At 39.5% G+C, this 22,226-nt stretch overlaps 1 protein-coding gene across 2 annotated transcripts in view; it reads left to right on the forward strand.

The window, feature by feature from the left end:
• DGKH (diacylglycerol kinase eta) overlaps positions 1-22,226 on the forward strand; it is a 173,013-nt gene that overhangs the window by 77,467 nt on the left and 73,320 nt on the right. The window contains exons 3-4 of one of the 2 annotated variants that reach the window (XM_035003306.1): positions 2,405-2,515; positions 5,666-5,746. In XM_035003306.1, the coding sequence (XP_034859197.1) occupies positions 2,405-2,515; positions 5,666-5,746 (192 nt within the window). Of the gene's footprint in view, positions 1-2,404; positions 2,516-5,665; positions 5,747-5,780; positions 5,932-22,226 lie in introns of those variants that run through there. The other variant, XM_035003305.1, reaches the window with a different exon arrangement.

Consider the following 22,226-nt stretch of genomic DNA (forward strand, 5'->3'; position numbering starts at 1 on the left):
TGCCCTCAGAGTGGCCTGCAAACACTTACTCTCTTCTTCCAAGAAGCTCTTCGAATTTGGTGCCTGGCAAATACTCCCTGAACTTAATAGCATAATGATATCATAATAATAACACTTTCTGCCATTTATTGAATATTTTCTGTAACCCAGACAGTGTGCTAAGTGCTCTCCAGCCATTATCGTATAATTAAATTAGATGCAGCAAGCTTGTGAAGTTGGTATTATTATTCCTGTATTTCAGGAGAGGAAACTTGGGCAGATTGTTGAAGCAACTTGCCCAGCTTCCTATTTTCAGTGTGTCGTGGAGCCTGGCTTTAAGTCTGTCTGTCTGACTCCAAATCGAGCTCTTTGGTACGAAATTGCAAAAATACTTTGTTATCGTTAAAAATTTACAATTCCTGGAAGACAGTCTCAGAGCAAGCGATGGGGAAAATCTCTCATTGACACTGAAAGTAAATGTTAATATAACTTGACTACCTTACTGGTGACAACACATTTTTCTCAATATTTTATGTCTTGTTGATAATGAAAGACGGTATAGTGTAGAAATTGGGAATAAGCTCTGGAGTCAAGCAGACATGAGTTTTACCTCAGTACCCGCTATTCATTCATATAGATCTGAATTTTGTGTGTGCTCGATAATTTTTTGGTACTTGAGATACATCAGTGGGCAATCCAGTGGGATGGATTTAAAATTTTGGTTCTATGAGCTGTTTTTGTCCTGGAGACTCACCATCGCATTACTGCTCCTTTATGAATTCAGAATAAATGTGACTGACCCCTCTTGGACCCCATCCCAAGGGGATCTATTTGAGTCAGTCCCATGACATGTCTCCTAAGGACAATCTCAGAGGCAGACTGTAAGTTTAGTTTACTATAAGTGTAGTTTCCTTCTTCCTTAGTGAAACATTGAATTTAACTTTATTAGACGTAACAAACTCAGGTAAATTCTATTCTAATAGGGGTAGCACAATAAACATAATAAATATGCAAATTACATTATACATAGAAGAGGAAAGTAAGTACTTTGTGTGAGGGAGTAAATAAGATGAAATTGGGGATTGCGTTGTGGTATTAAATAAGTCAGTGAGGTGGGTCTCACTGAGAAGGTCAAGACTTGAAGTGTGTGAAGGAGTTGGTCAGACAGATATCTGAAGGAAGAGCAGCCCAGGAGGAGAAATTAGGTGGCATCCAGACCTAAGAGGAGCATGCATGGCCACTTAAAAGCAAAGCACCATTGTGGACAGGGGGCCAAAGGGAGGGAGAGATACTAGATGAGGCCAGCGGGTTCTAAGTATCTTGTTGGTGATAATGAAATGAACTTCATATATGAAGCACTCAGCACAGAGTTTGGCCCAGAATCACAGAGCCCCTGCCCACCTTCTCCAGCCATATCCCCTGCTGCTCCCGCACCGCAAAACCTACCCTGCATTTATAACTGAAAGTTCTTTGAAGATTCCCCAAATATGCATACTGTTTTAAACCTTTATACTTTTGCACACACCAAAATAGGCTTCGCCATCCCTTGTCATTCTGATAAACTCCTTTCAGACCCACCTTTGGCTATCCTCTGGGAAGACTTCTTTGCCTCCCTCTAAAGGAGCTGATGCTTCCTTCTCTGGACCACCATGCATAGTGCTTTGACTACATTCGTTAAAATAACACATAGCTACTGATAACATTTAATGAGCACTTACTATATGCCGTGCAATAAGTCCTTTCTATGTTTTTAATGTATTCCTTAAAACAACCCTATAAGGTATGTCGCGGTGTCATCCGCATTTTCCAGATGAATAATAAAGGTGCCTGACACAAAACAATCACTCAATTATGCTAGCAGTTAAGAATAAAAACTAAGTGAAATAAAATCAAGGCTTTAAATAATTTTTATATAACAGTTGAAGAAAATAAGAATGATGTGGTTTGGGAAGAAAAAAACGAGTAATGATGAGCTTCCATTTAAACTGATACCTTAGTGTTCCTTCAAAAGTAAATGTGAAGATTTCTGGCTACTGTGTCAGTTGAATAATTGATAATTTCCATATTAAAAAAGGTATGTTTCTGATATAATTAGTAGAGTTATACACTGGGAGGTAAAATAATTCCTCTATAAAAGGCAGTGTACCGTCACACTGAATCGTAAGTATTAGTTTGGTGCATGTGTCTCCCATATTATTTGTGACTACTTGGAGGTCAGGGAACCATGTCAGATTTACCTTTGTCCATGAGGCTTTGCACACGTCCTCCCTTCGTTGGACAGAAAGAAGAAGATATTCTCTCGTGTAATTTCTAGGACCTGGGAAATAATATTTAAAATGTCACTGATGGTGTGTCATTAATTCTGAATTTTATTTGGTTCTGAATTTCATTTTAATCATGTTGTTGTGCTTCTGTTTCTCCCCAGACCAGTATTAAAGAGGGACAACTATTGAAGCAAACCAGTTCCTTCCAAAGATGGAAAAAGCGTTACTTCAAACTTCGAGGCCGTACACTTTATTATGCAAAGGACTCGAAGGTAATTTGGAAGGATATGACTTGCCAAGCACTTGCAGTTGTGGATGGATTAAAAATTTTAGTTCTCTGAACTTTTTGTCTTGGTGCTCACTAGAGCCTTACCATTCTTCGGTGAATTTGGTGTGCGTGTGATCCATCTTGGACCAAATCCCAAGGGAGTCTAGTTAAGTCAGTTTCATGGCATGTCCATGGAGGACCATCTTATGGAAAGGTTCTAGTATAGTTTTCTTTCTTCCTTTCCTCTTTCCTTACAATTAAAGTAAAACATTAAATGTAACCTTATTAAATGTAATAAGTTGAAAATTTTGGGTTCCCCCCCTTTTCTTGCTACCTTTTACTTTATACATCTTTCCCTGACCATGAGAGAGAGAATTGCTATAGTTGCTAAGAATCTGTCCTCTGGTTTCAGACAAGGGTTTGTATCCCACTTCCAGCACCTTCCACAAGAGTGGCTGCAGGCAGCTCGTGTTGTTCTGAGGAGGCTTAAATGAGATAATACACAAGGTGCCTGACACAAAGCAATCACTCAATTATGCTAGCAGTTAAGAATAAAAACTAAGTGAAATAAAATCAAGGCTTTAAATAATTTTTATGTAACAGTTGAAGAAAATAAGAATGATGTGGTTTGGGAAGAAAAAAACTAGTAATGATGAGCTTCCACTTAAACTGATACCTTAGTGTTCCTTCAGAAGTAAACGTTAAGATTTCTGGCTACTGTGTCAGTTGAATAATTGATAATTTCCATATTAAAAAACATATGTTCCTGATATAATTAGTAGAGTTATACACTGGGAGGTAAAATCAAATATGCAAACAAATGTAATTCTTAGTTTAAGCAGCTGTACAAGTAATAACCAAATAAAGTAATCTCATTTTAAAGGTCGTTATGTTCAAGGTTGTCCCTGATCTGGCTCCATGCTGCCTTTCCACATTCATCTCTAGGCGGCACTGACCACTTGATAACCTTGGCCCTGCCCCGTGTTTGCCATCCGCAGATGATCTTTCCCTCTGTCTCCACTTGATGAAATTCCCTGTTTTCTTTAGGATCCCCTCAAAGAGTCTTTATTCCATCATTCACAAAAGCAAGAGTTTAAATGTTTTCTGTGGGGGAAATTATCTGTGACCTTCCATAGCATTCTGTAGTATTTCTTTTCTTGAATTTTCAATAGACCATCTTACATTACAACTAGTCGTTATCTGTTTCTTCTCCTGTGCGAGATTAAAAATTCTTTCTGGTCGGGGAACAAGTCTAATAGTCAGATTGGTTGGAGTGAAGTGGATTTGCACACCCCCTAGGGATCTTGGGAGTGTTGGTAGAAGCTATCAGACAAGGGGTCCCTTTTCTTTCTTTCTTCCTTTCTTTTTTTTTTTTTTTGGTAAATTTAATTTAATTTTTATTTAAATTCAATGTAGTTAACGTATGCCGTGTTACCCGTTTCGGAGGTAGAATTTAGTGATTCATCAGTTGCATATAACACCCACCGGTCATTACATCACGTGCCCTCCTTAACGCCCATCACCCAGTTAACCCATCCTCCCACCCTTCTCCCCTCCAGCAACCCTCAGTTTTGTTTCCTATGGTTAAGAGTCTCTATGGTTTGGGCGCCTGGGTGGCTCGGTTGGTTGAGCAACTGCCTTCGGCTCAGGTCATGATCCTGTAGTCCTGGGATCAAGTCCCACATCGGGCTCCCTGCTCAGCAGGGAGTCTGCTTCTCCCTCTGACCCTCCCCCCTCTCATGCTCTCTCTCTCTCATTCTCTCTCTCAAATAAATAAATAAAATCTTTAAAAAAAAGAGAGAATCTCTATGGTTTGTCTTCCTCTCTGTTTTCATCTTATTTTATTGTTCCTTCCCTTCCCCTATGTTCATCTGTTTTGTTTCTTAAATTCCACATATGCGTGAAATCATATGGTATTTGTCTTTCTCTGACTTACTTCACTTAGCATAATACCCTCTAGTTCCATCCACGTCATTGCAAATGGCAAGATTTCATTCTTTTTGATGGCTGAGTAATATTCCATTGTGTGTGTGTGTATACATACCACATCTTCTTTATCCATTCATCTGTTGATGGACATCTAGGCTCTTTCCATAGTTTGGCTATGGTGGACATTGCTGCTGTAAACATTGGGGTGCATGTGGAAGGGGCCCATTTTCTGCAGTTCTAGAGGTGCCTTGTTATAGCTGCCGTGCTGCAAGAACATTGAATGAGTGCAAACAATGACCAAATGACTGAGAGTGGGAAGGATACGTTTATTTAGTAGAGTTTCCTAATCTCTAAATTGAACATTATTAAAGATTACATTTCTGTGGAGTTTTTATCACTGAAACTTTTTGATTGAAACCACTTTTAAGAGTACAAAAGGAACACCATTTTATATTTGCAGAGCAGATTCACCTTCTCATTCAAACCCATTTATGGATGAGGAAAGTAAGTTTCAGGAAGTTCAGTAACTCACCATGATCCGAGCCAGGACTACTTCTCATTTCTCACTTAGCAAATGTGGGAATGATGATGTTGCCTCTGCCTTCCTGGCAACGTTGTTACAGGCTGTTGCCTGTCCAGAGGTATATTACTCTGTGTGTGTGTGTGTGTGTGCGTGCGCATGCGTGCACGCCACACTGAGTAGGTCCCCCATAAGTTACGCTTCTAGAGAGCACAGAGCTTCTTATACTGAAACTGTGTGCCACAGGGTTCTTTAAAGACCTTTTCGGTTTGGGATTTATGAGTTAGTTGTACTTTGTGGTTTTACGCTTCCTAAGAGGATATTGCAAATAATCACAAACGACTTTTTATTCACTTTCTTTTTTTTTTTTTTAAAGATTTTATTTATTTATTTGAGAGAGAGAGAATGAGAGAGAGCACATGAGAGGGGGGAGGGTCAGAGGGAGAAGCAGACTCCCTGCCAAGCAGGGAGCCCGATGCGGGACTCGATCCAGGGACTCCAGGATCATGACCTGAGCCGAAGGCAGTCGCTTAACCAACTGAGCCACCCAGGCGCCCGTTTATTCACTTTCTATTCCTAATTCCTAACACAGCTTCATAGTCATGACCTGATAGCAAAAAATAAAAAAATAAAAAAAATAAAAATTATTGACAAACATTGAGTTAGGTTTTCATTTAATGTGTTTGTGTTCTTCTTCATTAACAGTCTCTGATATTCGACGAAGTTGACCTCTCAGATGCCAGTGTAGCCGAAGCAAGCACAAAAAATGCAAACAACAGTTTCACGGTATGGTGATATGCTGCTGACTTCCTTCTCAAAAGTTACAGAATGACCTTTCCTAAGCATGTACAGAATGTCCTCTTCAGTTACCAACCATGTGTCAACTGAAGCGTGTTGGAGTTCCTGCCAACACAATAAACTTAATAAGTATGCTGTATACCAAGTACTGTCAAGAAACCAATGCATTAAAGGTATTTTTTTTAAAAGTATTTACAACATTTTCCATTTTAGGCCTTTTAATTTTAGTGCTTTAAAATTGTCACCTCTTTTAAATTTGATACTTCAACTAATTTCCATTGTTTCGGAATATTCAAAAAGCCTATTTCTTACCTTCGGTCTTAAAATAATATTTTCCCTTCTCCTCTACTTTTACTCTATTGCTGTGGTTCAGGTCTTCATTTATTCTCACTTAAGTAATTCATTTGATAGCTACTTAAGAGGTATCCTCTGTTCCAGTTAATTCTTTTCCAATTACAAATCACATTGCTGGAAAGACCTCACTGGCTCACTGTTGCCTGTCAAGTTACATCTGCAGCTCCATCCTCAAGTCTTATAAAACCATACCTTGGCATTCTAGAATTACTGAGATTGTTCGTCCTTATGCACCCCACCGGTCCAGCATTTCTGTCTGTGCCTGGACTTTTCCCATTCCCCCTGGCTTCACTGATTTCTCTTCCATCTAAGGCTGTTGAAATCCTACCAGTTCTTCAAAGCTAATCTCAGATATCTCATTCTTTTTCTACTTCCCTCATTCAAAAAATATGATTTGAATACCCACCATGTGCTAGGCACTTGTGCTAAGCACAAGAGATTCAGAGATGAATAAATAGACTGTTACTTCCCTCAAAATATTCACAGTAGAGTTCAGTGAAGTTCCTCCCAGGTAGTTTTCATAGCTACGTATTCCTAGGTCCTCTAAGATGCCTTGCTCTCGCTGTGTTGTTGCCCCCATCCACACTCCCAGCCCCTGTTCAAGAAGCTAGCACTGCTGACAGTGGTGTGCTGTGTCCATCTCCCAGGCTTGCCAGGGCAGGGAAGACAGACAGATTTGTTTATACAAATACAGAGCAGTGCCATGACAGAGGTAAGCGCTGGTGGGGGCGGGGGCGGGTTGGGGAGGAAGCAAATGTATTCAGATTTAGCCGTATGGATTTACAGCGCGTGGGATAATCCATGGTGTAAATGTTCCTGCCCCTTCCACCGCCCCAGGGAACCTTTAGTTGGAGGAGAGGAAAGCCAAGAATAGAATCCTGGGAAAATGTTAAAATTTAAAGTTTGACCAATAAAGACAGAGCATTCTGAAGTATAGAAGGAGCCTTGGGAGGTGATGATGTTAGGAAAAGCCTGTGGAAGATAGTTTTAGGACAGAAGTTGTTAAACATCAAATACTATAGAGAGATCAAGTCAAAGAAGAAATGAGAAGCGTCTGTGGAATTTGTTAACATGGAGGTCATTGGGTCACATTGATGGGAATGACTTTGGGGAGGGGTTGGTGTGCATTAGGCTGCCCTGCCGAACAGGTGGGAAGGCAGAGAAGCCGGGGTGGATTGCTTTTTTGAAAAGCTTGGCTGTTAGAGGAAGGAGAACAAGTATAATATTCAGACTTCAAAAGAGTTTTGTTGTTGTTGTTCTTTGGCTTTGTTTTTAAAATGGGTTTTGAATGTGTCTATATGAAGAGAGGAAAGAATTGTTGGACTCGAAAGTTGAAGTGTCAGGAGAGACAGGGGAGAATGGATGGAGCATGGGAGCCACAGCCCATTCAGAGATTAGCATTGACCGGGAGACAGAAAGTTTATGGAGGTGGGTGTGTGCAGGAAGTTCGTTTATTCCAAACCCAGATACTACTGTTCTCTCAATGAAATTGAAGCCGAGGTCATCTGCTATGAGTCAGAGTTTACTTAGGTTTGGGTTAGCTTCTGTAGAAAATGAGAGTTGAGGGGCGCCTGGGTGGCTCAGTCAGTTAAGCGTCTGTGTTCGGCTCAGGTCCTGATCCCAGGGTCCTGGGATTGAGCCCCACGTTGGGCTTTCTGCTCAGAGGGGGCCTGCTTCTCCCTCTCCTTGCCCCTCCCCCTGCCTGTACTCTCTGTCAAATAAATAAATAAAATTACAAAAAAAAAAAAAAAAGAAAAGAAAGAAAATGAAAGTTGAAACTGAACAGGGACCTGGAGAAGATTATGAGGTAGTAAATAGTGTCTAGCAAAGATGGAGATCAAGTTTAGTAATGTATCCAATTCCTATGCCTTTCACATTTTTTTTTGTTAAGATGGGGAGAAAGAACAACAGCTAAATTGATCCAGGGTTGATGGTTTATAGGGCTTATAAAAGATAAAGGCATTGTTGGATGTTCGAGGGATAATAAGTCATCCATCTTCCTCTCTGTGTTCTCAGTTCTTGAGAATAAAACACAGGGAGTGAGGGACAGCTTATTTATCACTGAACAGGATCCAACAACCACTAGATTCAGAGCTTCTGATTAGAGGCCTAATCAGAGCTTCTGATAAATTGTTGCTTCTTTTTCCTTCCTCCCAAATGAAGGTGGGGTATGGTGATGAACCACTTGCCTTCCTTAGGGAGTCAACCGAAGTCCTCTCTCCTCTGTGGAGACTCATGGGGGAGTGGGCAATAAGGGTTTCCCCTCAACAGGGATCTAGAATTTAGTCTGAAAGAGGGTTCCAAAATTTAAGATTTGAAGGATGGAACAATTTCAGATAAAGACAAGGTCTAGAGTATTGGTGTAGATAAAGGTAAAAGAAAGTGAAAAGCTTAGATTTGAGAGAGGGTATTCAAATCCTTTGTATAACTCTTTCTTAGACCTCTCCCCTAGTGCCTTTCTTATTATAGAACTCATTATAGTCTGCCTCATATTTAATTAGGTACTCACATTTATTATAATCTCCTTGAGGACAGAGACTCTGTCATATCATTTTACCTCAGAGTACCTTATCTGTAAATATTTGCTGATTTAATTAATAAGATGAAAGTTTATTTTACACATGAGAAGACTTCTTGGTGAAGTATTTTCAAGAGATTTATCCACTCAACCAAATGTTATTTCTGAAGTTTGTTGGACTAGAAATGTGGAGACTAAAATATTAGGCAGATTGCTTAGAGTTTTACAGCAAATGAATTTGGTAGAACTTTCTAGGGCATAAAATAGAATAAGGGAGAGGTTTTCAACCAGTAATTGACAATCTTTCCTATCTTTAAATATTTAAATATCCTACCTTTCTGGATTGCATTGACTGCTATTGATACTGTTGTTTTGGCTAGTTCGTGTCAAAGGTTAATGGTGAAGTTTAGTGGTATGGCTGGAAGATACAGGAATGGCCAAATTCAGCTTCGCTACAGTCATGCCTTGAAGTCCCTAAGGATGATATATTGACAGGGGACAACAGTAAGTGGAAAATCTGTGATTAGCAAATGGAAAATGGAAAAGCTGTGCTTTGCCTGAAAACCCAATGCCAAACTCTGTAGTAAAACAGGTTCGAGAGAGCTCGGCCGAAACTGACTTCACATGGGACGTTACTCAGCATAGTTTCTGCCGCATTCTGTCGGTTCTGAATGAGTCACTAAGGTTGGCTGAGCTTCGGGGGAGGGGATAGAGACGCCGTGAGAGTAGCATCAAAGGATTTGGGGACAAATCCTACCTACTCGACGGTCACTTTTCCTTCCTTGCACAGTCCTGTGCTCCCATCCCTGGAGTTAATAATTGTCTTGTTGCTTTGGTTGTCTAAGTCACCTTGGGTACATATTAGTTTCCCCTCCGTCACACTGGTGCATCCCTGGGAAGGGTCCCAGCCCTCCTGATGCTTTATCCAGGGCTCTTCCTTTTCACACAGTGGTCTTTCCATCTGGTTAGTCTTTGCCTGTCCTCTCTCTCTTCTCACACTCGCTGCTCTCTTTTTCTCGTTCTCACTCATCGTGATGTGTATATCCCAGCTTTTTGTGACTTACTCAATTGCAGACCTTAGACCATGAAGTCAAACAGCATGGATTTGTGTCCTGACTTGGCCCTCTCTAGCCACGTGCCTTTGGACAAATTAGTTAACCCCTGTGAATCCGTGTCCTCACCTGTAACTGAGGATAGCAGTGGAACCTGTCCCATGGGGTTGTGAGGATTAAATGGAATGGGATGAGTGAGGCACTACAATCCCTCGCACCATGGTGAGCACATAGGGTTTGTTAAGGGCCAGTGACTGTTATTATCCTGAAGTTAGTGTCCCACCTGCTCCCTTCACAAATGATAATCTGTTGTCAATTCCTAACAAGTAGGGGGATTTTGAAGGAGAGTATGGATGAACTTCATCTTGAGAAAATGTTCCACCCTGCCTCTCTTTCAGAGGTGTGGTGAAGATTTATTTCCACTTTTATCTCATGTTAATAGATGTTATTGGGAAAAGCAACCCTTCTGTAATGAATGAAATGTCGATCATACCTTGTTAACTATTTGTATATGCTAACGAAGAGCTTTTTAATGAATCGAGAGTCATCACAATCACATGGTATACATTAGACTTTCAAAATGTGCTGTTCAAATGACTGTTTTCTTTAAATTTTAATGACGAGTAGGCTAAATCTTAAGTACATGAGTCATCATTTTTATTTATTTATTTTTATTATTTTATGTTAATCACCATACATTACATCATTAGTTTTTGATGTAGTGTTCCATGATTCACTGTTTGCGGTTAACACCCAGTGCTCCATGCAGTACGTGCCCTCTTTAATACCCATCACCAGGCTAACCCATCCCCCTAGCCCCCTCCCCTCTAGAACCCTCAGTTTGTTTCTCAGAGTCCATAGGCTCTCATGGCTCGTCTCCCCCTCCGATTCCCCCCCCTTCATTCTTCCCCTCCTGCTATCTTCTTTTTTTTTTTTTTAACACAATGTATTATTTGCTTCAGAGGTACAGATCTGTGATTCTACAGTCTTGCACACTTCACAGTGCTCACCATAGCACATACTCTCCCCAGTGTCTATCACCCAGCCACCCCATCCCTCCCACCCCTCCCACCCGCCACCACTCCAGCAATCCTCAGTTTGTTTCTGAGATTAAGAATTCCTCATATCAGTGAGGTCATATGATACATGTCTTTCTCTGATTGCATGAGTCATCATTTTTAAAGAAAGTATTGTATTGACATTGTTAAAACTTTTTATGGAAGTTTGTAAAGAAAGCATATTTTTTAACTAGAAAGAAATACAGAGGTAATTTATTTGGTTTATTTAACTACCCTTACCATTTTTAGTGAGTGATCTACGACTGTGCTTGGAATCTCACAGTGACTGCACACCCACTCTGGCTTACTCGGTCGTGTGAAACACAGATACCATGTGGTAGCACTTATTTTTAGAGCTGACCAAGCACTGGAACAGAATCATTTTAGTTCAGGGTCACTGGCCACAGCACACATGACCGAAAGTTGATTAGCATTCAAGTTGATTCCTCCAATGAAGTTTCAAAAAGTATGCATAAAAACAAGCCAATAAAGAGAACATCCAGCACATAAAATGCCAAAAATTATACATTCATGGTATAGTTGAAATGAGCAGGCTGTGTTATAATGGGAGGGGGAAAATGTTCTTAAGAACTCCTTTCTTTAATGTGTACTTTCTGTTTATTTTGTTTTTCCCTTAGTTTCCTCTCTGTTATTATAATTCAGTTCATCTTCTCTCTTAAGAGAGATACCACATCCTTTGAACCCAAGTGTCAGTTACTTTGATCCATTAGTATCTCAATCTTAGTTACAAAGGAAAGGATGAAACGTTATTTTCACCTCATTTGTGAATACACATCACAAAACAGGTGTTTAGAAAATCATCTAAATAATCCTTTAGATAAATAAGTTGCCTATTCTGATGATAATATTTATTATAATCATTATGTGTCTCTTCTAAATGCCGATAATTCATTCAATTCTTTATATCAGTCCTATAAGGTAGGTACTGTCCTGCTCCCCATTTTATAGATGAGAGATCCGAAACAGAGAAGTTAACACCTAACACATGTAATAACTAGAATCTGAACCCATCTGGGTCATCTGACCTCAATCTGTACTCTTGACACCTCAGCTGTCCTACCTCTTTATTGTGGAGCTTTAAATGAGTATGGTCCAGATAGTGTTCCTCTAATTGTTTGTTGTGTTTCAGTTGTCTTTTCTCCTCCAAGTCAATCACAGAGTCTTATATTGCATTACTAGGTATGTAGCTGGCACTTGCTGGTCCTCCTGCCAATTTAGAATACTACGTTTTATTTTGGGCACTGTATTTTAACTAAAAATGTTGATAAAGAGCTCGCAGAGGAGGGTAACCAATATATTATACAAAGGTCTGGGAAATCATGGGATTGACGCAAGAGGCCACTTTTTATTCTTAAAGATTTGGGGAAATGTGACATTTTTTTAATATTTGAGGGATTATCATGCATAAGAGGCGGTCGACAGGTTTTGTGTTACCGCAGTGTGCAGGACAAAGATTCACAGTTGAATTCACAGAGGGACAGTTTTAGCTCTACTTAAAAGAGAACTTTCTAACTTGAGTCATCTGATAGAACAGGCCTTTTGTGATGTAATGGCTCTGTCCATTATTAGAAATCTCTAGTCCTCTCATTCCCTGTGAACTGGAAGGGACCTTCAAGAACAGAGTTCTCAGAGCAGACTCGGGCTCAGAATGCTGAAATGAATTTCTCAAGGTTGGATGGCTAATAGCTATGCACAGCTGGTGGGGAATTCGGGGTTCCCAGCTCTTGGAGTTTGTTGAGAGTAGGCAAGGAGGAGTGGATTTAGAGATTGCCAGGCACTTTACACACACTGTTTCATTATACCACACAGCAAGAGCTAAGTGACCATCCTTTAAGAATGCTGTTGGAGAGATCTTTGCATGGCATGTGTATGTGGGAGGGAGGAAGGGGAGGTGGTGGAGACTGAAATTTCCTTGCAGACACAAAGACTGTCTTCCTCACCACTGGATCCCCAGGGCTAACACAAGACCTGGTGCAGAGGGGAAAGACAATAAGTATTTGTCAACTGCATGAAAGAATGTGTCTTGTTGAATGAATGAATGATACTTGTAAACTCTAGTTTTCCTTTGGGAGAAATGTGTCATTTCAAGATTTAGCTAGAGAGCAGAGTTTCCTAATTTCTCCCAGTGATGTTGGATTATAATATACCCATAAATATTTGTATTCTAGTTGAACTCTTTACGTTGTGACTCAGATCATTTTTTATGAACAATAAGTCTTACAAACACAATTCTTGCTGTGATTAATGATGGCAGTGGTCTCCTAAGTATTCGATGCCTAATTGTGGCAAACCCCGGATTTTTTATGTCTATGTTGGGTAAACTATTTTATGGCACTCTAAAATCATACCACATTAATGCAATTTGAGTGGTTGTTTTGCCTCTTAAAATTGATGTATATGCAGTTTAGATGGCTTTATTCTATGAAAGCTGATAATTTATAAGTGGAGTTTGAAATTTGCATTCTTTTTTTCTCTAACTTGGACATCAGGCTTTTAGCAATGAAATACATTGTTTCCATAGGTATATCACGTTTATCTTTTCATTTAATGATATAGCATCTTTTCCAAGAGTACAACCCAGAGAAATACTTCTTAATGTTATTATGAGCTTCCTTAGACCAAAGTTCTAGGAAGCAAGAAACCATTGGTCCTTTTGTGGCTAGACTAAAATCTTAGGGGGCTCTATTTGCTAGGCTCAAAATGTAAGAAAAGCTATCAGGACAGATTGGCTAATCCTTCTCCCTTTGGAGATCTTTGTAGGAATTTAGAGTTGCTGTTTTGTATAAGCGAAGTGTTGTTCATGTGAAAATGTTTTAGGTTGTACATGCCTTTTCAGGATGGATAAAAGCAGGCCTACCAGAAAGGACTGACAGAACTATACTCCAAAGTGCTGCAGAAAAACTTCTGACAGATTTTAACCTGAGGTTAAATACAGTATGACCAAGATAGACACTTTACAGGATAGGTTGTAAAGAGAGGTGTTTTTGTTTTTTTTTTTAAGTCCTTGGGTTCATCAAGCCTTCACTGCCCACATTATCCAGAATTCACAGAGGAAGTGAAAAGTACTGTTTATGTGTGCCAAGGCATACATACAAGGCTACTTACCCATTATAATAGCACGAGATTGGAAATAACCCAGATGGGTAAGTTAGAGACTGGTTGAAATGAATTATGAACTATTTCACATAGTACAATGTTATGCAACCATGAAAAAGAAGGAATCAGCTCTGTATATAATAATACACACTGAACTCCAAGTTGTATTCAGTGTGATAAACCAGATGTGGAACAATGTGCATGTATAAAATGTTACTCTGTGTGTGTTACTCTGTGCTGGGCGGGGGGGGGGGGTTGTGTGTATGGGCCCACAGCCATGCATTTAAACCTTGAAAGATCACATATTTGTTGTATATGCAGAGACTACCTCTGGAGAGATACATAGAAGCTGATAGATATTTGCCTTCAGGAGGGAGACTTGGTAGCTGGGGGCAGACTTGGGAGGGAGATGCACTTTTCATTCTAAATACATTTTGAATTTTTTGTTTGTTTGTTTGTGTCACAAATGCTTATTACTTATTCAAAGAAAATTCTAAATTCTACATGGGAGACTTTTCGGGCAACTTCCTATTAGATGCACTTGACAAGAGTGATGGACTTAGCAGGAAGCCCAAGTTGGACACTGCTACATGTCCAGGGGAACCATGATAAAGGTACATATCAGACCATCTGTAAGGGGAGGGAAGGAAGCAATGCATGAGAGATCTTATGGGAAAGACTGGAGAGCTGCGGCCAACAGGAAGGGAGAAGAGAGAGGAGGAAGCTAACGTAGAGTTGTTGAATTTGGGAGGATTGCTATATAAATGATGCCTTTAATTAAGGGTAGAAAACGAGAATACAAGTAGGTTTATTGGTAGTGAAAAGAAGACATTGTGAATTAGACCCTATGAATTTGAAATGATGATAAGATATCCTGGTGATGTCTAGTAGGCAATTGAGAGATGCTTTAAAAACTATTAAAATGGCTTGAAGGACTCCTTTGGTATCATTTTCATGCCTCTTTTTTAAGTTTCTAGCATATTCAGACGTCTTCTCTATTCCTTAAGTATGATCACGGTGTAATGGAAAATTTAGGTTTTAGAAATGTTTTAGTTTTGTGGTGACTGGTACAAACAAGATAATTATTGTGTTTTGAACTTTCCCATTACATATGTGTTCTGTACAAAGCAATTTACGGTTATAAACCAATAGAGCCTGTGCCAAGGGAATGAGGCTAATGCTTTGTTCCCATCTCTGGTACATTCTGAAAATATTAAATGAGTGGTAAAACTTTTACTGTGTCCATTAACTAATACCGCTAATTTATAGTAGAAGTGTATGTGACAGCCTACATAAATAATTTCTAAAATCACTGTGATCCTTGTCATTACAATTAATACTAAAAAAACCCCTCTCAGTTTCCAATGTATAATGTACAAATAAGATACTATATATGATTATGTATATGAGTATGTATATCATACTATATATGATTATGTATATGATGATATATCCTGTCAATATTTTGTTTTCTAAAGGTGCCTGGTTTGCAGAGACCTGTCTATGTTAGCATATTTATTATTATTGTTGTTGTTGTTATTAATTTACCAGCACCTTTTCTTGCTCATCTTTAAAGAATATACGAGTATATATAGGATTGAAATACAACTGTACAGTGGCCCTAATTATTTTTTTTTTAAAGATTTCATTCATTTATTTGAGAGAGAGGGACAGACAGAGATAGCGAGAAGAGAGCATGAGTGGGGAGGAGAGGGAGAAGCAGGCCCGATGCAGGGCTCGATCCCAGGACCCTGGGACCATGACCTGAGCTGAAGGCAGACGCCTAACCGACTGAGCCACCCAAGTGCCCCTGCCCTGATTATTTTTAAGAGGAGAAAAAGTGCGCAGCATGTGAAGCCTTTTCTGCCTATTCTTCTAGGGTAATGTCCGTAAAATCTTTGCTATTCCTTCATTCTCTAGTAGATGGCTAGGAAGGCAGACAGAATTTAGTTTCAAATCCTACGTGTGCTTTGTGACCTCGGGCAAGTGACAAATCTTTCTGAGCCTTAAGTTCCTCAAATGTAAAATGGATCACTACCTTTGGGGCTGTGTAGATGCCGTAAGATCTTGTAGCTTAGATAAATCTTATTTATCTTATATAAATAATGTATTTTATATTTAGCACACACAGGTCCTGGCCTGTTACAGTTACTCCGTAAGTGGTAATTCTTACTATTTTGGACTTGTAAGCTATTTCCATTGCAGATGTGAAAGCTAGAGTCATCTAAACTGCTCCCTCATTGTCACGCCTTGCAACCGGATAGTCACCAGGTACCATTAATTCTGTCTCCTCCAAGAAAGCTATTCACTCTTTTTCCTGTCTCCTATCTGCTCAGATCTTCATGGCATGCTCCCATACACAGCAACCTGCTGCCACCCTGACCTCACGTCCTGTCAGGCCTTTTCCAAAGGTTAATGAGTCTTCTCCAGGGCATCAGTCGGACTCTTGATTTCAGCCCAGGCCATGATCTCTGGGCCTGGGATCGAGCCCCTCAACGGGCTCAGCGGGGAGTCTGCTAGGGGATTCTGTCCCTCACCTTCTGCCTCTCCCTCTCCCTCTGCCCCTCCTCGCTCTCTCTCCCTTAAATAAATAAATAAATCTAAAAAAAAAAAAGCGTCTTCTCCCCTGTGACCCGACCACCAAGCTGACCCTCTGTAAGGCTGCCAGCCATCTCTCTAGAACCATTCCTGGCTCTTCCTGGCTGAAAGCCCATTAGGGTGTGTGCTCTGTCACTTTAAGCTTCAAATCCATACCCCTTAGCACGGTAGAAGGTTTTCTGTGATTACCTCTCTGGCTTCGCCTTGTTCTTCCACCCGTGGGGCCACCTTATACTACTCACAATACCCAGCCCTTATCTTGACCTTTCTTCCTTATGTGTTTGTGTGCCCCTTGGTTTGCAGCATCCCTTCCTTCTGTGCCTTCCCCCTGGCTCCCTCCCCACAGAAATATGCTCCAAGTCTCACTTGCCTCTCACCCTTATTTGGTTGAATATCACTTCCCAGAAAGCTTTCTCTGAGTCTTTGGTCTTGGTTAGCTGCCTTTCATTGTATTCTAGGTGCACCCTGGGTGCTGACAAGAAGATAAGGGTCCAGATCTTGAAGGATCTTGGAAGCTAAGTGGAGTGGTTTGGAAGATTGGAATTAGGTTTACTTCTCTGTGCTCCTCATTGAACTGCAAGCTCCGTGAGTACAAGGAGCATCTCTCTGTCCCTGAGCTGCCACGTTGCTTGGCATAAAATAAGGCACTCTATGTTTTTTAGTGAATGGATGAAAATTTGGTGTTGGAGTCCAATAAAGAGTGTAAGCTTTAAACTATCACAATAGGTATCCTTCAGCATGTTTCTCATGGTGTTGTAGCTCATCTACCCCATCATCTTTGCCCATCACTTAAGATTAACATGCTCTGTGCTAGGATTGTGCTTGCCCTTTACAATACAGTTGTGAAGCAGACAGGAAGTGGGTGGACTCAGAAAAGGATCAAATGCTAATATATAAGTGGATAAAAGTGCTGTCGAGGTAAGAATAGCATGTTGTGGTGGAAAGTCAAAGGTTATCAGGGAAAGTTAGCAAACTGTTTTTCAAACACTTGGGCGCTGAACTTGAAGAAAAGCTTGCAAACCTGCTCACACTAAGTGAACTGCATAGAATAATGCAGCTGGTTGTGTAGCCTGCCTTTCAGTTTCGAATTCTTTTATGTACCTTCGGTAGTTGTAAAATATGCTTGCTTTATATTGGCAGTCTAAATATTCATGGATTTTGGTCTGCTCTTAAAGTGCTGATCAGTAATTTTTAGGCTTTTTTTTAAATACTAATTTTGGAGGCACCTCGGTGGCTCAGTCGGTTAAGCATCTGTCTTAAGCTCAGGTCGTGATCTCAGCGTCCTGGGATCGAGACCCGTGTTGGGCTCCTTGCTCAGTGGGGAGCCTGCTTCTCCCTCCCCTGTTTTTGTGCTCTTGCTCTCTTTCTCTCTCTCTCTCCCTCTCAAATAAGTAAATAAAATCTTTAAAAAAAATACCAATTTTGGCGAACCAAGTATATTTTTAGTAATAGGGCATAGTTATAGCTATTATTACGTATATAGTGAATAGAAGTGATAGCTTAATTATTTTAAAATTTTTTACAGGAAATATTACTTTGTTATTGCTAATCTGAAACCTTCTATATCTTAATGCTTTTGTTTTTATCTTGACAAAATTGTTTTGCTGGCACTTGATTTCTTAGAGCTACACATATCAAATGATAGCACAATAGATTTCATTTTTTGACAGGGTTCTGTGGCCCACATAAAGGCAGCTGAGAAACAGGCCCTACTTGTCTTTTGTAACAGGGAAAAGGAGTGTGCTTTGAAACCAGAAGACCTGACTGTCTGTTCTGATTCTCCTACTTACCGAGTTTGCAGTTCTAAACAAGTTAAATTTCTTTTTACTTATCAAGTGGGCCAGTTATATGGAAGATTAAATGAGATAATATATGTCATCTTACTGACAGCAAAGCACTTTGAAAGTGTGAGATGAAGCAGGAGTAATCATTCTGCTTAATTATCAACCTTAGAGCCCCCTAAATGTCCTATTTTTTGAGAACGTAACTATTAATTATTTGGAAGAAACGTTGTTTCCAATGAGGACATTCATTGAAATTATGAATATAATAAGAAAATAGAGGACAGTGTCATTGATTTACCAGTTCACTATTACAATGTCAAAAGTTATAATTATGTATTATATCTATGATAGGGGGGTGGTAGGCTGAATAATGGACCATAAAGATATTTACATCCTAAAGTCTGTAAGCTGTGAATGTCACTTTACATGGCAAAAGGGACCTTGTAGTTTTGATTGTGTTAAGGATCTTGAGATGAGATTATCCAGGGTTATGGAGTGGGCCCAGTATAATCACAGGGGCCCTTATAAGAGGGAGGCAGGAGGAATCAGGGAAGATTTGACCATGGAAGCAAGAGGTTGGATTGATGCCAGGAAGGGACCATGAGCCCCAAGGAATGCAGGCAGCGTCTAGAAGGGGAAAAAAGCAAGCAAGTAGATTCTCCCCTGTAGCCTCCAAAAGGAAAATAGCCCTTTGGACACCTTGACCCTAAACTTCTGACTGCCACAACTGTAAGAGAATAATTTGTTACCGCAGCAATAGGAAACTAATAGGATAGGGATTGACCAAACATTAATAACTACAGTTTGCTTAAATTCTTAGAAACTTCCCGTACTGACTTGAATCCAAACCTAATTAGTCTTCAAAGAAACAGTGGCTTATTATTATACATGTAATTTATCTATACAAGTGATAGAATGGAATACTGCAGTAAGCAACACGGAAAGCCTTTCTTGGTAGACTCCCTGAGGCCTTTGCCAGGTCCTTTTTCCAGGGAGAGCAGGACTGGGGAGCACAGCCTGCAGAGGGGCTGTCTTTAACTTCTATGGTTTCACTACATCCTTCTACCTTTGGTTCTCCAGTGAACCAGAGACTCTGAGAAGTCACAATTAGGCCCATTACTCTGAAACAAAGTCTTAAAGACAAGATAGTCCCAGAAGATAATTAAATAGATTGCTTTATTTAACACTTTTTGTATAGATTCTAAGACTCTTTGAATTATACAGTGTTGAATTCTACAGTGTTGAATTCAGTTGCTTATTTGAAAACTGGATTCTGCCAGCTTACACGCCTCTATTTTATTGTGTTAATATTTTATTAAGTGCTTTTCAGTAAAATTTTGATTTTAGAGGATTTTGGATTTTTACACTGAAATAAAGGAAAAATTTACTTTTTAGAATGTGAGATCCTATGGAAACACTGTGTATGTAGTGAGAACATTGGTACTTGACCTCATTGAAATCTGTGGTTCTTTTTTTCATGGAAACATATCAGAATTTATGTTTTATTTATACTTAATACTCTAAGGCAGTAAAAAACCAACATTAGGTTATAGAGGGAAATCAAATTAACATGGAAAATGACTTTGTTATGAGGCCATTATTCCTTAGTCAAGAAGTAGGTTTTGTGGCCTGCCAACCTAATCTTAAGCAGAGTCATCGAAGCTCAAGAATTGTGGAAGTGGGTGCCTGGGTGGCTCAGTCGGTTAAGTGGCTGCCTTCGGCTCGGGTCATGATCCCAGGATCCTGGGATCGAGCCCCGCATCGGGCTCCCTGCTCAGCGGGGAGCCTGCTTCTCCCTCTCCCACTCCCCCTGCTTGTGTTCCCTCTCTCGCTGTGTCTCTCTCTGTCAAATAAATAAATAAAATCTTTAAAAAAAAAAAAAGAATTGTGGAAGTAAGATTTGCATAGCTCTCTTCTGCTCAGACCATCCCACCCGATCTGACCCAGTGATCAGAAGACTTGCTTCATTAACTTCTATGTACATTTTAGGTCATTTGAGCAAAGGGACCACATTACCCTTCTAATGTGAATTTGTTACGGGAGAGGGCAGTTAAAGGTCAGAAACTTGGGTCCTGGTAGGTGTGGTCTGTAAGCTGAGTTTGGGCCAAGGGTTAAATAGGGTCTATATACATAAGAGAAGACTAAGACACCCAGGTCCTTCACCTACATCCTTAGTTCCTTGAAGGGTTTTGCTTGTTCTCCAATGCTTGGGTACAGTTTGTTTGTTTTTTTAAATTGTGAAAAATTTCAAATATACACAAACTCAGGGTAACTGTGAAACCCCACATCCCCATTGCTCAGCTCCGACTACTATCTTGATGTTGCCAACACTTGCTTCATCTAGTCTGTCTCTTCCCTAGTTTATCTGCAGTATTTTAAAGCAAATCTTTCACATCATCCTACTTGACCCCTCATTCTTCAATAGGCATCCCTAAAAATATCATTGCCAGTTTTTAACTCTACTTCTTTTTCATTGTTCTTCTCAAACAAAGCCTGTGAAAGAGTGAGATTTATTGAATTGCCTGTAGTTACTCAATTCAGTATTTTACAGTGAAGGAATAATTTTTTATTTTATTTTTATTTTATTTTACTTGCTATAACAGTGCTGTTTTATTAACTCCTCATATGAGAAGTATATTAACTTACTGTAGACAACTCATTTAGCTTTTACATTTGTTTTTTCCCTTCAATGTATTGTAACAAAATTAATTCTGTGCTTAGTTTACAGAGATGATTGAAGAATCAATGAGATATTGCCTTTTTGCCATAAGCTTGTAGTCAGGTATTCCTGTAGATAAGCAGACAGACATTTTCTTGGCAAAGATGTTCTGCTCTTGTCCAGAGGTCTTTTTCCTTTCTATAATTAGTACATTTCTCCGAATAATAGTTTTATATATTTACCAAAAAACTTCCATCAGAATCTATTTTGTCAATACTTACACTTTTTTGTGGAATCTTGTCACAAATGAGTAATGTTTCATATGCTACAGAATTCTCCATCAATTATTTATACCAAAGTTTAGGTAGTTCCTTGATTTATAGTTTGAGTTTTTGAAATTAATATTATATATACCGATGATAAATAACTTCTCCTTAGATAGGAAAATAAGCAGCATGGGATAGACTTCCCTGTGTCATGACTAATGCCTCCCTCTTTATTCTGAGAGCCTATGTACATGTTTGATACTCCCTAGTCTACATTACAGGAATGCCCACAAAGATCAGTAAGTTGTTATTCAGCTAGAATGACTCATCCATTGGAAAGATGATCAGTCAGCCAAAACCAGAAGGATGGAATGACTTTCAAAGATCCTCTTTAACTCTCAGTGAAGGGTGTATGTGTGTGTTTGTGTATAAATCTAAACATGGCTCAAAATAGACATCTGAAAAGATTTGTAGATCTTTCTGAAAGGGAATAGGAAGACCTTAGTTCAACTTCCAAGCAATATGATTTAGGATCCTGTTGACATGGTGCACTGCCTGCCTAGCAGGATTTCTTTATAAATTCCAGCAGTAGATTAATAATGAGGCTCTTGAGTGTATATGAATTATTGTCAACCTCAGTCTTATCGTTAGTCCATTACATCTTTCTATGTTATTTTACATCTTTTGAGATATTGTTAAGTTTGTGCTCCCAGATTTTATGGAACTACTCTCTTCATGAGCACTTAATGCAGATTCCACAGTGTTTACAGCGATATAATGAATGTTTATGGTATTACATCAGTATGATAGGGTCTCTTTTTAATCTAAAATTCTGTTATTTGGTTGATTTGAATTATACTATCTGGCTCTTTCTTTGGTCTTGGTGCCAAAAATGCATTTGTTGTGACATGGTACTCTTTTTAGTCTTCCATTAAAATTCAAGCACCACTAGGAGAAAATATGCATGGAACCTTTATCATCTATAACACCTCAGAAAAAATTACTTTTAGGTCAGCAGTTGTCATCTTAGAAAATAGGTGGGACTTGTGGCAACTGGATGAG

The sequence above is a fragment of the Mirounga leonina genome, unplaced genomic scaffold (genome assembly GCF_011800145.1).
Source record: "Mirounga leonina isolate KUSES-001 unplaced genomic scaffold, KU_Mleo_1.0 Mir_127, whole genome shotgun sequence".
Lineage (NCBI taxonomy): Eukaryota > Metazoa > Chordata > Mammalia > Carnivora > Phocidae > Mirounga > Mirounga leonina.